General features: G+C 40.5%; 1 protein-coding gene and 1 non-coding gene across 2 annotated transcripts; one reads left to right on the plus strand and one right to left on the minus strand.

Moving 5' to 3' along the window:
- The first annotated feature begins 8 nt into the window (after positions 1 to 8).
- LOC142173083 (U6 spliceosomal RNA) lies at positions 9 to 112 on the plus strand. Its single transcript, XR_012702512.1, has one exon. It is a non-coding gene; the product is annotated as a U6 spliceosomal RNA (small nuclear RNA).
- Positions 113 to 14,195: 14,083 nt separating this feature from the next.
- Positions 14,196 to 14,762, minus strand: LOC142172604 (secreted RxLR effector protein 161-like). The gene has a single exon (XM_075236266.1). The coding sequence runs from the start codon at positions 14,760 to 14,762 to the stop codon at positions 14,196 to 14,198; it is 567 nt and encodes a 188-aa protein (XP_075092367.1).
- Between the last annotated feature and the right edge of the window lie 637 nt (positions 14,763 to 15,399).

The raw sequence follows: 15,399 nt of genomic DNA on the forward strand, positions 1-15,399 counted from the left end.
CCCCCCCCTCCCCCCGCCTTCGGATACATTTGAAATTGGAATGATAAAGAGAGATTAGCATGGTACCTAGGCAAGGATGACATACACAAATTGAGAAATGGTCCCCTTCTTCTCCCTTGCTGCTTCCCAAATCAACTTTCTCTTGGAAACAAAATAGCAAAGTGAAAGCAAAACCAAAAAACAAGTTATGAACGAGTGAATGCAATATTAGACAACAGCAATTTGGTGATGGATCTGCAATAGCTTTGGATAAGGTTCAACTTGAAGGATTTCATTTCAATAAATGCAATGGTTTTTGGATGGTGTTTGTATGGTTGAAAAGCAAGGTGTACAGGAGAACAAGAAGTTGATTATGACCACAGATCTTTAGACCAATCTGTATCCAAAACTGTTAACCTTCCAAGTTAGAACAGGCAAAGAATAACTGATCGTTAATTCATTTAAAAATTAGTACATTTAAAGAATAAGGAAATGTGAAGACTTGTTCTTTCACAAAAGAAGAATTCCAATGGCAACGTACACGAGTTAAATTACCAATAAATAAGTTTGACAGAGATATTCCTAGACTGATCTTTTCTTTTCAGGTTCTCTTTTCTTTTATTTGATTTAGTCATGCTAGTGCTCGACAATTAAATGGACATTTCTCAGTGTGCTTAACGACCACTTTCCCTCTTTTACATATATAATATATTTCTTTTTTGGGTTTTTCATCAAGTTATCTATCTATGTGGCCTAGGATTGTACATAGGTCGGATTAGTTCGGGTTTTTTAATTACCAAATTAAACTAATTGTGACTGATTATTAAATCTAAAGACCACACGAAACTAATAAAAGTCGAATTTTTCAATCTCGATTTTTCTCGAATTTTTTGGGTTTTCAGTTTTTTTCGGGGTTTTTTCATAAAGTTTTCATGATACAAAATATAGAATTTGTGCTCCAAAGAGATTTCTTTAATCCAAGTAAGACAGACTATATAAGGTGTTTTTCAAGAAAATAACATAAAATATGATATGAGTCAAAACATTATACTAAAATATTCGATACGTCATAAAGATAATAAAATCGCACAAGAATATTATTAATAAGCCATAATAAACATGAACATAATCTAAAATTACTAAGTTGCTAAAATAAGTACGACTAATAAGAACTATTATTTACACGATTAAACACTAAAAAAAAAGTTATGTATTTTATCTAATTAAACCGCAGAAAAACCAAAAAATAGATATCCAACATTATGGTCATTGCTAGTACAACAGAATTGAATGTCTTTTGTTAGCCGTAATATTGTTTTGATTTTGTTTTTAACTTTATTTGAGTTACTAACATTTATAGCTTATAAAACTTATTGGAGCATTCAAAAATTATAAGACCGAACTTAAAATAATACATTAAAAGATAAAACTATGAAAAAGTTTAATTTTTTTTATAAATTACACTGAAATAAATACTTTTATGTATAAAATATATTTAAAACTTCTGTACATGTGATGTCGGGTTGGTTTGGTTTCGCTTTGACTTCTTTTAGTTAAAACCAAACCAAACTAATTATGATCGAGTTTTTTCTCAACACCAAACCAAATCAAACCGAACCATACTCGGGTTTTTTTTCTCAGTTTGACTCAGATTATCGGCTTAGTGCAGTTTGTCAGTTTTCTTTGTACACCCCTACTGTGACCTAAAGGTGATGAGTTTCACATCATGGAAATAGTCACTATTGTTTGTCTTAGAATAAGTTGTCTACATCACACTCTGTTTACCTCGCAAATACGAGTAACAATTAAACTTGTTTGTGGTTTTAAAGATACATGATTTAATTCAATACTAATTAATAACCAAGAAATCTAACGTATAGAATAAGGAAATAAGTAAAATCAAATCAGTATGCAAGACAGTCTCGACCTCGAGCTAGGGTGGCCTCGAGGTTGGTCAAGAACAATAAAGTAAGAGCAATCAAGTAAAGAGGCAATTCTGATGAGTAATGAACAAGAAAATAAGAGAGTATATTCTTTTGCCAATGATTGATGATGGTTACAAATGATTGGGGTCCCCTTTATATAGTAGGGGAACCCTAAATAAGGTACACTTCTATTTTTAGTAAGGAATCTTATTTGGATAGCTGTCTAACCACCTAGTACGGATTCGTACTAACTCGTACAAATCTATTCCGGAATTTACGCCGTGATCTTGGGGATGTGGCGAGAATCTTGCTCTTTCTGTTACAAACCCATAACGACATCATCTCGGGGTTGGTCATATCCGGCTCCGATGTTCCTTGAGCACTTAGATCTTTGAACCTCATATTCTGCCTTCGAGCTCAAGCTCGGTCTATATTGAACTTGTTTTGGATGCGACCTCTCGAGACTACAAAATCGAAGGCATATGATTTTAACCGTATACAGATAGTCCCCATATTTCTTAGAATAAAATAATAAGAAACGGCTTGAGCCTCGATTCTCCGGAGTCCATGATGATGATGTCATTCTCGTGATGTAGGTGTTCGAGGTTATCGAAATGTCCTGTCAGTTCGCTTTCCCAAAACATTAAATGCTTGGCCAGTGGTTGTCGGCTAGCGCCATCGAATCGTCGCCGTATGCCTATAAATACAAGGTTCAAATTTGGAAATTTTTTACTTCAGTCTTCAAACCCCCTCCAAGCTTTCACTATTTTTCCCTCTCTTCATTTCTTTTCTCTCATTACTCGTTACTCCCGTTCCTTTTAGTGTCAGAAAATACCAAACTCCGTCTTTCTCTACTTCTTCTAACTTGAATCAATGGTGAAAACTTCAAAGACAGTTCCTCAAAAGGAGAAAGCTTCCTCCTCCTCTTCCCGGCCGACCAAGCTTGTGGAACCGACCCTTCACGAGATTATTCCCGGCCCTTGCATTATAAAGAAAGACTTCAGCGTTGAAAATCCCCCCGCAATCCCTGGCCGATGCGAGCATGTGTCCCGATATATCAATTCGATAACGAAGAAGCATCTCAAAGCCGTGAAGAAAGACTTTGGCTGGGGGGGACGAGGTTGTGGTACAGATCCTTGACCTAGATGAGAGCATTACCACTCACGTGGAGGGGTTCTTGAGTGTTTACACTTACCCCTTCATACTAGGTCCCCTCGACCCAGTCGTGATTCACTTTTGGAAAAGATATCAAGTCACCCTCGGCCAAATCCACCCCTCTTTCTGGCGTATAGTGATTATGCTCCGCTATTTCTCTAGCAAGGCCGAGGGACTAGAGTTCACCCTCAATCACCTCATTCGATTGTATCGGCCTCAACTTTATCGAGGGTTGATCAAGATCTAACGTCGATCGGGCAAAGCCTTCTTCGCTAGCAATGACGAGGATAAGGACCGAGATTGGATGAGTCGGTTTGTCCGAGTGAGGACCTCGGATGTCGTCCCTGAGGGAAAAATGCCATTCCCAGAGAAATGGAACCCCAATCGTAAGTGAAGTCCTTTTACCAATATCCTCTCATATTCCATTTCCGCATTTTGTAATGTCTTTACCTTTTTTGTAGCTGTTGCTTGGATGCCTCATGCGATCCTCGACCTTGAGGACTGGGTTTGAAAATTAGTTGCGACCTCCTCGTATGATGAGTGCAAATAGCGTGACTTGTTGAGGGGCAAATGGGAGGCTAAGCACCACGGTTAGTTCTTCTCCCAGGTCTTTGATGCTTTCTTTTTATTGGAGATGTTATCTCACTTATGCCGATTTTTCATTTATGTAGGTATTGGAGATGCCTCTGAAATGAGGCCAGCCCCGCCCGGGGAAGAGACCGAGTCCTCGATTCCAAAATCGGGGAAAGATAACAAGAGAAAAAGGACCTCGAAACCCGAAGACTCCTAAGAGAAGAGAGCCCCTGCTCGAAGACAGAGGAAGAAACTCATTCAAGTGGACATAGACTAAATCCACCAACTGAATGATGAGGAAGAGGACGAGGGCGAAGAATCAACGTTGGTGACCCGAACCAGGAAGCCAATTGAGGCCGTCAAGTCCTCCAAACCGAAAACTCTGCCTCGTGAAGAGGAGGCTCCAAAGAAAAGCGCGGGCAAAGCCCCCAAATCACCTTAGATCGGGATCATTCCCCCGCCTTCAACAAGTACACCAAAGGGGGCAAGTACCGAGACTCCCGAGGCTAAATAGAGCGCCCCGAGTGACTTGCTCGGGGCCATGAAAATAGGTCACTACCCTCCTCTACCATCTTATTCTAAGGAGGCAATAAATAAAGCTCAAGCTCTGCAAATGACTGACCCGAGCAGAGTCCCCGGTGAAGAAGATCCCTCCCAGGATTGCTTTACTGGGGTCGATGATGCTGCCGACCTTAATGACGCATCTACCCTCTTTGAAGAGGCTCATCATCTCTTCTCTCAGGTAAGCATTAGCTCTTATTGTTGCAATTTTTTCTTCTCCTTTTACACTAACTTACATCTCTTTTTTCCGTGTAGGCCATTACCAAGTTTAGGGCCGAGCTGAGTCAATGTGAGGCCGAGCTCAAGAGATCCTCGGATGAAGGGAAGGCCCTGAGGCTCCTTTGCAGCCAAAAGGAGAAGGAGCTCAAGGATCTTCGGGAATATTTTGCCAAAGCTCATTAAAATGAGGTCGATCTAGACAAACAGGTAACCATCATTTTGCAAGAGTATAGTCTAGAAGGCTAACACTTCAGTGTCTCAGCTACAACAAAAATTGGATATGATCGGGCAACTTCGGGGGGAGGTCGACCAAGTTAAGGCCGACTACAACCAGTGGAAGGAAAATATGGATCGGCTTGCTGCTGATAAAGAGGCTGCTTTAGCCAACCCGGCCTAGGCTGAGACCCAGTTCCGGGGAGCCAAAGTGAAAAATCTGGCCCAAGCCAAGGAGATCGATGAGCTCGAGGCCAAATTTTCCGCAATCGAGGCTGAGGTTGTTGAGGCCAGGGCCGAGGTCGAAAAGACGAAGGCTACGACTGATAAGACCATTGCTATGTATTTAAAATATGTCGAGGCTGATCAAATAGAACTAAGGGAAGCCTCCCACCGAGAGAAAAGGATCAGTGATTTGGCCAAGTGCCAATCCTAGAGGGAGACCCTCGAAGATATTAATGCTCGAGGTTTCGACCTCACCGAGGAGATATCCCAAGCAAAAGTGCTCGAGGCCGATGCCAAGTTCCTCGTCTCCTCCTCCGACGATGATGATGCCGAAGGTAGCCAAAGCGGGTCCGATAAGGAAGCTGGGCACGAAGAAGAAGCTGCTCCCGAGGGAGAGACCAGCCTTGGGCATAGATAGGATTTTCCTTTCTTTTTGTATTGTTCTTTTTTGTAAGACCTTTCATCGGTCTCTTGTATATATCTTTTTTCAAGTATATAAAGAAGAACTTCCTTGAACGCTTTCTCAATATTTTTTGCCTTGTAAAATTCTTGTAATGACTTCATTCTTTTTAATTGTGTGTTTGAGATTTTATCTCAGATGTTTTCTTCGAAATTTCCATGATCGAGTTCGAATAAGTTCAAACTTTTGGGCATAGATCTTTACGGGCTCATGTCGGATAATGGTGAGTTCCCAAGCCATGATCAAGCCATTATTTGTTTAGGTTTGGGATAATCGAACCCTTGGGCTCGAATTGAGTGAGAGCGAGGTCTCGAACTCTAATTGTATTGACCTTTTAGTCTTACCAAATCGGTCCTTAGGCTCTTTTATATCGGCCCTTAAGCTCTTTTAGGTCGGCCCTTAGGCTCTTTTAGGTCGGTCCTTAGGCTCTTTAATTTGGGCCAATTCGGCCTCTAAAGTGGCTATAATTTTTCTCTATTTTTGGCTAAAAGACTTAGTGAAAATTTCTTTATGCCTTAGCATGTGTTTTTTGTACCTGTTGGGTTTTTGAGGTTTCAATCGATCAGAACCCAATTTGTAATCCGTTTGTATTAAGATAATTTAATACCTCTTGAGGCTTTTCTGAAGGCTGATGTTATTGAAGCATTTAAATTATTCGAGGGCTGATTTTATCGAAGCACTTTTGCTTTTGTCGAAGGTAGCCTTATTTAACCGGTTTTTCAAAGTATTTGAAGGCCCTTAACTTATGGCGGAAGTCGGACGTCTCCGAGGCGCATTATTTCGGCCGTAGCCTTTTTATATGACCGTAGTCTTTAATATGGCCATAGCCTTCGGGTGTGTCTTTTGGATTTGTTTCCCGATAACCTTTCGAACTTTTCCGAAAGGTTAGTCCCCGAGTATGATGGCCTTGGCCTTTGTGTCGAGGGATTCCTCTTTGAGGTCTTATAAATTCGAGTTTAGATATTGGAATGTGTTGACTATCTATGACAGTCCCCGAGTATTCGAGGTGTATTTGCGTTTTGGTCCTTGAGCCGTTTCTCACATAATCATAAGTATAGAGTTCGTATAGTAACCAATTTCTTTGAGACACCAAGTGTTTTGATATAGAAAGAATGCTTCTTTGAATAATTTATACATGCGTATATGTTTTTCCATCGGGGCTCGACTATTCTATATGGACACGATTCATCTGACCGTTTGGCCCATTACAAAGTTCTCCTATCGAGTCCCTCTTTGGCGAGAAGTATTTTCCTCGAAAATATAACCTCCGAGGGTGATGCCCCCCAGTATTCGAGGTTGATTGAAAAGAAGCCTTGGATACTGTTGAATTCTCCTTAGGTAGCACATAGTTGTTGCCTCCTTAAAAAGCTCGCCGGAAAAACCCATTTGGGATAAAACCCAATCTAAGTGAAAAAGAGTGCAACACGTGTTTTAAAACCTAAGGTCTTTGTGTAGAAAGGTGCCTTCGACGTCTTCGATCAAACACCTTCAATGAGTTAGTCTTGAATACAAATGGAGAAAAGGAGAAGGTTGTACCTTAGTAGTAATACCGTTTGAGTAATGATACATTCCCATTATTTGGCAATTGTTCGCCTTCCATTGTGCCAAGCTTGTAAGATCCTTTACCAATAACTCCGATAACTCAGTACGGTCCTTCCTAATTCAGGCCTAGTTTCCCTTCATTCGGGTCTCGAGTATTGAGGGTGACTTTCCGTAAACTAAGTCCCCGATTTTGAAGTGTCGAAGGTTGGTCCTCGATTATAATATCTCTCGATTCTTTGCTTCTGCGTGGCCATCCGAACAAGTGCAGCTTCTCATTTTTAATCTAATAGCTCGAGGCTAGTATTCATAGCCTCGTGATTTGATTCTTCCGACACATGTCAAAATCTGGCGCTGGGTTCCCCAAGCTCCACTTGAATTAAGGCCTCAGAGCCATATACTAAGGAGAATGGGGTTGCCCTTGTGCTGGAATTTGATGTCGTTCGATATGCCCAAAGAACCTCGGACAGAACTTATCCATTTCCCTTTAGCGTCGTTCAACCTTTTCTTCAAGTTTTGGATGATAATCTTGTTTGTTGATTCGGCCTGCCCGTTCCCGGTCGGATGATATGGCGTTGATAAAATCCTTTTTATTTTGTGTGCTTCGAGGAACTTCGTTACCTTGTTGACGATGAATTTCTTGCCGTTGTCGCATTCGATTTCGGCAGGTATCCTGAATCGACACAAGATGTGGTCCCAAATGAAGTCAATAACTTCTTTTTCTCTGACCTTCTCAAAGGCATGTGCTTTCACCCATTTAGAAAAGTAATAAGTCATAAACAAAATAAATTTAGCTTTACCTTGGGCCGTTGGTAGAGGGCCGACGATATCTATTCCTCATTTCATGAAAGGCCACAGGGACATGACTGAGTGAAGTTGCTCTCCGGGCTGATGAATCATCGGTGCAAAACTTTGACATTTATCACATTTTTTGACAAACTCCTTAGTGTCTTTTTCCATGATATCCCAGTAATACCCTGCTTTAATAATTTTACGAATCAAAGACTCGGCGCCGGAGTGATTCCCACAAGTGCCTTCCTGGACTTCTCATAGAACATAATCGGTGTACCGTCCCTAAACATACCACTGTAGGCAGCTCAGATATCAGGGCTCAGTCTCATTCCCCTTCTCTCTTAGTTTTAATCTCTCCAAATAAGGGTCGGGTCAAAAAACCTGTCTAGTCGTTCTTTGTCTGAAAATACTTCGTCTTTCCAGTCAAAGAGGGGCAGCTGTAGACATGTGATTTTTGACCCTCCCCAAGATTTTTTCATATTTTAGCACGTAATTATTTAATTTAGGCCTAATATAGCTATTTCAACTCATTTTACTCTTTTACTTTATTTTATTACAAGAAAAATGAAAATTACAAAAAAAATAATATTTTAGTATGTATCTTTCATAATTTTTTTTAAAAAAATATATAAATAGTACCTTATTTTTATCTTTATATAATTTTGAAAAAAAAAATATATAATAGTTTCATGTTAGCTTTTTCATTGTGTAGTATTTTTATCTTATTTTAAAATGAGTCAATTAAGGTGTTGGATCACAATTTTAAGAGTTTTAGAGCCCAATTTTACGAATCAAAGACTCGGCGCCGGAGTGATTCCCACAAATGCCTTCTTGGACTTCTCATAGAACATAATCGGTGTCCCGGCCCTAAACATATCACCAATGGTCCATCGAATGTCCTCCTGTATAATGTTCCATCTTCATCCAATGTGAACCTAGCAGCCTTGGTTCGTAGAGCCCTCGACTCATTATGATCCGATGGGAGCTTTCCATTTTTCAAGTATTCGATATGCTTATTCCTCCAATCCCAAGTCAAACTTGTAGAATTTATATTGGCATGACCTCTTCGACCACAAATCTCGATAATTGGACGACAGTTCCCGGGACAATATCATCTTCTTCAACTAATGACCCCAAGTTAGTAAGTGCATCGACCTCATTATTTTGTTCTCGAGGGACATGATCTAGAGTTCACTCCTTGAAGCGGTGCAAGGTTACCTGTAACTTGTCTAGATATCTTTGCATCCTATCCTCTCGAACTTCAAAGCTTTTGTTTACTTGGTTCACCACCAACAAAGAATCGCACTTGGCTTCAACGACTTCGGCCCCCAAGCTTTTAGCTAGCTCGAGACCTACAATCATGGCCTCATACTCGGCCTCCTTATTAGTCAACCTAGAAGTTTTAATAGATTGTCTAATAGTGCTAGCTTTAGGTGGCTTCAAAACGATGCCAAGCCCAGAGTCTTTCACATTTGAGGCACCGTCCGTGAAGAGGGTCCATACCCCCGATGATGTACCCAATTTTAGCAAAAGTTCTTTCTCTACTTCGGGCACGAGGGTTGGTGTAAAATCAGCCACGAATTCAGCTAAGATTTGAGACTTGATGGTCATTCAGGGTGGATATTCTATATCATAACCGCCAAGTTCGGCGGCCCATTTGGCCAATCGCCTGATAACTTGGGCTTGTGCAAAATATTTTGGAGAGGATAAGTAGTTAACACACATATCAGGTGACACTGGAAATATGGCTTTAGCTTTCTAGATGCACTTATTAATGCAAGTGCTAATTTTTCTAAGTGTGGATATCTAGTTTCGGCATCTCCTAGAGTACGACTTACGTAATAAACAGGGAACATCATACCTTGCTCTTCTCGAACCAGTACCCCACTTACCGCTATCTCGGACATTGCCAAATACTTGTAAAGCTTTTCATCTACCTTAGGAGTGTGAAGCAGAGGTGGGCTCGATAAATATTGCTTCAATTTCTCCAATGCTTGCTGGCATTCCAAGGTCCATGCGAAATCCTTTTTCTTTTTGAGTAAGGAAAAGAACTTGTGGCTTCGATCTGATGACCTCAAAATGAATTGGCCCAAGGTGTCTATTCATCCTATTAGACTTTGTATGGCTTTCACATTGTCTATGATAGTGATATCTTCGATGGACTTGATCTTGTTGGGGTTGATTTTGATTCCCCGATTTGATACCATAAAGCCAAGGAACTTGCCCAAACCGACCCCGAAGACACATTTTTTCGGGTTAGCTTCATATTTTACTCCATCAAGATTTTGAATGTTTCCTACAAATGAGTCAAATGGTCCTCTGCGTGCAGGGACTTGACCAATATATCGTCAATGTAAACTTCCACTGATTTACCTATCTGTTCCTCGAACATTTTGTTAACTAGGCATTGTGTTAGATTGTATGGGTCCACCAAAACGTAGAGTACCTGGTCCTCTACAAGATTCTACTGAGAGTACTTAATAAAGCAGTAAGTAAATGAGGCAGAGGATTTTTATATGGAAAAATCCCATACAAGGGGATCAAAAAACCACGACCTATACCTGTAGGATTTTAACTTCACTAACTTGTAATCTTACCTATTACAAGCCACTTTACAATAATTCCTATTGCAAAGGATTTACTCAACTAACTTGTGGTACCTTTACCACAAACCACTATGTGACTATCCTAGTTACAAAGGCTTTTTCTAACTTGTGATGCTATCACCACAAGCCACTTTGTAACTCTACCATTACAAAGACTTTTTCTTATGACTAAATCTAGTCACAACATAAACTCAACGAGTTTACGGATTTACAAGAGGATTCCTAATCAGAATGCTTCTAGGTAAGCGGTTTAGGAGATACAGTAAGTACAATAACAAGGTTACACCTCAACTAGGACATCGACAATCTATCTTTTAGTAACTGGTCTGTTGTGGCATTCAACCTTGTTCTTCAAGCTTGTGAGGATGATTTCTCTGTTTTTGCAAGAGGCTTGAACAAGAAACAGAAACCTTCCAGTGATGTTTTTGTATAAAGCTCATTGGGTACATATTGATCACATCACTTGAAATGATGTGTGTACTTTGTTTTGTTAGAGAATGAGTGGGCTGACAGTGTAGTGCAGTGTGGCAGAAACAGTGCCGTCAGTCACTTCATTTCCAGATGTGTCCAAATAACTTTGTACTGCTATGAGGAGACCACAAGAGCATCAGGTCCTTGTGTTGGTTCATAGCTCCTGAAGCTGTAGCAGTTCTCCTTTAGCTGGAATCCATTTAAAATGATACAGTAATCCAAGTAGGTCAGGTTCCTCTATCTGGTTCTTAACAGTAAGTTTGTTAGATCATTAAAATATAAGGCATGAGTATTTAAGATCTATCAATTTCCCCCTTTTTGATGATGACAAACTTAAACAATCATAAGTAGTTCAAACCAGTTTCAAAAAGTTAATTCCCCCTGAGACTATGTCTTATCTTACATGGTCAGAGTAATAGAGCACAAGAGCATAAGAACCAGTTCCCCAATGTATTTCCCCCTGAGTTTGTTCCCCCTTTTGGCATCATTAAAAAGAACAACAGTACAAAGAAGTCCAACAAAGCTAACTCATACCACATATATGCACACAATCATGAGAAATAATAGAACACAGAGAGAAGGTACTAGACATAATAAAAAAGATTCATATTAATAATTTTTAATATGCCTCTTCCTTTGAAAAAGGAAGAGGCAACATTGGACTTGTTCATAGGAGCAGTAGTAGTACATCCCAACCATAAAAAAAAACACAAAAAAACATCCACCAACCATCAACAAAGAAACAAGAAAAAAGAAACATATCCAAAAAACTGGTCACTAAAGGGGTTTTTAAGGGGCACTAGGAGGAAAAGGCTTGGAAGCTGCAGCAAGTGTCTGGAGAACAAGGTCTATTCGGGCGTTTCCCGACTTTTGCTCATTGAGCAGTTCAGCCTTCAGGTTCTCAACTTGCGCCCTGAGATCAACATTTTCTTGTGTCAAACAGACCACTCCATCATTCGACATGGGAACCGCTCGAGCTTGCTGACTTTCCAGGATAGCATTCCTGGCCTTCAACCGACGAATTTCCTCAGCTGCACTGTTCTGGGCATTGATGAGCTGAGACACAGTTGATGTACTTCCTACCCCCCCATACTTCTCAATACACTCACACTCTTCCAAGGTTGTCTATGAGAATGACTACTTTCGGGTCCCCACTTTACCTGTTCCTAGTGGAACCTTAAAGAACTTGAACACCGGAGTAAGCAAGAATCCATAGGGAAGCCTATGATTACCGTCCTTGAAATTGGCAACCTTCTGCATGTGTTTAATCATTATGACATGCAGATTCACAGGGTTGAAACCATCTAGTTGCTCCATTAGGAATAGGTCAGATTTTGAAGTCACAGATCTCCTTTCTGCTCGAGGCAACAAGACTTTGTTAACCAACTCAATCAACAACTGGTAGACAGGAAGTAGTGCTTTCTTATGAATCTGGTCCCCTTTCTAATTAGCATTGTCTTTCACCACTGCATTTCTGAAATTATACTAACAAACATCTCGTACACTCGACACCCCAACTGTAGGAACTTACAAAATTTCTCCAAGCAATTGCACGTCAAAGACGATGTCTACCCCATTGACCAAAGCACAGACATGGTCAGTATCGACTGGAAAGAGACTGGCAAAGAAACTCTGTACCTCCTCCTCATACACTTTAGGGGCATCAATGTAAAATAAATGCACCCATTGTTGAAACTCCATCATTTCCAAAATTTGGCGCATTCTGGCCATTTCCAAGATTGTTGGGTCAAACGTACGACCCAGCAGAACTTTTTGATGCCTTAGACGATCAGAGCCAAGGCAGACCTCACTTCTTGCTTTCTTTCTAGAACTAGGTTCTTCAACAGTTTCAGACTTGCGTTTCCTAAGCTTTTCTCCACTGACTCATTACCTCATTTATCTTGGACTTAGATGTTGACCCTTTATCCATTGAAACAGGCTCATCCCTTTTCGAGGACCGCCAAACAAGGGAACCAGGTTTCTTAGGAGTTCCTTCTTCCACCTCAACTACATGGATAACTTCATCATTTACAGGTACACCATCCTTCACCAACTTTCTTCTTTTCTTCTTACTACTTTTCTTGCTCTTTTGAAGTGCAGAATTGTAGGACACTTTGACTTGAAGCCTGGTAGTAGGTCGCTTGATTTCAGACTCAGGGGTGGAGACAACCCTTCGCTTATTTATGAATGCATCAAGGGCCACGTTGTCCAAGTCTTCTTCATCACTAGATCGTATTTCTGGTGCTTGAATTTCTAGGGGCACAACATCGAATGCAGGAATAACACTGTCCTGGGATGAGAGTCCTGACCTGGGTCCTCCGGAGAGGGATCAGGTTCCTCATATGATGCCCCAGTAGTGTATGCTACTGCATCCCCTTCAATAGCCATAATGAACCCTTCTTCCCACATGCTTTGTGACTCATGTTTCTGGGAAATAACTTCATGAAATACCCCATCAGCGGATACCACAAACACAATCTTTTTTTCTTCAACCGGTGCTTCCACAACCATGAAATCAACGACAACGATGGCGGAACCTTTTGTGAACTCAGTATTTTGACCTTGTTCTCCACTTAGAGTTTGTCTGGTGGGAACAATAGATGTCGGGGAAAACGGAACAACAGTTTCAAGGGTTTCTGAGTTGGGAAGAGATTTGGATATTGGGGAAGGTGTGGCTGCAGCAGTAGGAGTGATAGAGGGCGACGAAGTCTCAGTAAAAGCGAGAGGTTCCATAGATGGGTCAGAGGTGGTAACAGCTGAGGCAGAGAGATCGGGAGTTTTCTCGGCCATTGGAAGAAGAGGTGTGACAATCCTTCCCTTTTGGGTGAATCTAGAGTAGGGCTTATGGTCAAGAAGAACATAAGAGCGGGTTTTTAAAAGGAAAGGATAATTATAACGGGAGAGGAATAGGCACCGGTTTTGAAATGGCGGTTAGGCATGGAGAATTGCAATGTTTCAGAGGGAAATGGAACGTTTGAATTGAAGGGATGTGACAATAGGATCTGAAAAGTTGATGATATGGCAATTGTATTTTGTACCCTTTTTAAGATGTGTATTAAAAGGGATGCACAGAACTACTACCTTTAGTACAAGAACCTGGTTCATGAAAAAAATTTTCTTCATCCCTTTTTTTGAAAAGAATTAATCTTCTTTTATCAGTCATGCACTGCATCTATTGCTTCTATGCTCATCATGCATGTTTACTTGCAATGATATTGAAGTGAGTTAGACAGGGCCAGAAAACACTTTGAACTATTTATTTCTTAAGAATACGAGCGAACCAAAGAGGAATCAGGTTCTTAATTTGGCCTCAACAGTCCCAGCTTTACTCTATTTCTTTCAAACTGTTCCCTACTTAGTGCCTTGGTGAAAATTTCTGCAATTTGATCTTCTGTGCTGCAGAACTTCATGCATATCAACCTTTTCTCTACATTATCTTTCAGAAAATGATGCCACACATCAATATGTTTGGTCCTTTTATGTTGAACTGGATTTTTCATTGAGTGCACTGGTGTTGTCACATACAAGGGGCACACTTTCAGTGAGTACCCCAAAATCCTCCAGTTGCTGCTTAATCCATAGAAGTTGAGCGCAGCAGGATGCTGCAACTACATATTCAGCTTCAGCTATTGACAAGGCCACTGAATTCTGCTTCCTTGTTCTCCAAGAGATAAGACATGATCCTAAGAAGTGAGCCATTCTAGAAGTGCTTTTTCTGTCCACAAGATAACCTGCATAGTCTGCATCAGCATACCCAATTAGATTAAAATTGTTACCTGATAGATAGTACAGCACCAGGTCCTGTGTTCCCTTGAGATATCTTAGTATCCTTTTGGCAGCCTTCAAATGAGATTCCTTAGGATTTGATTGTAACCTTGCATACAACCCCACACTGAAGACAATATCAGGTCGACTGGCAGTGAGATAGAGGAGAGACCCAATAATGCCTCTATACATTGTTTGATTCACAGGAGATCCGATTTCATTCATGTCCAGTCTAGTCGCAGTTGCAATGAGAGTGTCTATCACCTTTGATGCTTCCATGTCAAACCTCTTCAAGAGTTCCCTGATGTATTTTTGCTGACAAATGGAAGTACCCTTTGGGGGATGTTTTACTTGAAGACCCAGGAAGAAGTTTAGTTCCCTCATCATGCTCATTTCAAATTCACTTCCCATAAGTTCAAATTCTTCATACAGAGAGTCAGATATTGCTCCAAAAATTATATCATCAACATAAACATGAATAATGAGCAGGTTCCTTCCTCGTTTCTTTAAGAAAAGAGTATTGTCAATTTTTCCTCTCTTAAAACTATTTTCTAAGAGGAATTTTGACAATCTTTCATACCAAGCTCGAGGAGCCTGCTTTACAGAGCTTTGTCCAGTTTGAACACATATTCAGGGTGCTCATGACATTCAAACCCTAGGGGTTGCTTCACATAGACTTCTTCCTTAAGGAGTCCATTCAAAAATGCACTTTTGACATCCATTTGGAACAAGGTGGATTCCATATGAGATACAAAAGCGATTAGAATTCTGATAGCTTTCATGCAAGCCACTAGAGCAAACGTTTTATCATAGTAAATCCCTTCCTCCTGATTGTAGCCTTGGACCACTAGCATGGACTTGTTCCTTGTGGTAATTCCATGTTCATTTAGCTTGTTTCTGAATACCCACCTGGTTC

The sequence above is a fragment of the Nicotiana tabacum genome, chromosome 18 (assembly GCF_000715075.1).
Source record: "Nicotiana tabacum cultivar K326 chromosome 18, ASM71507v2, whole genome shotgun sequence".
Classification (NCBI taxonomy): domain Eukaryota; kingdom Viridiplantae; phylum Streptophyta; class Magnoliopsida; order Solanales; family Solanaceae; genus Nicotiana; species Nicotiana tabacum.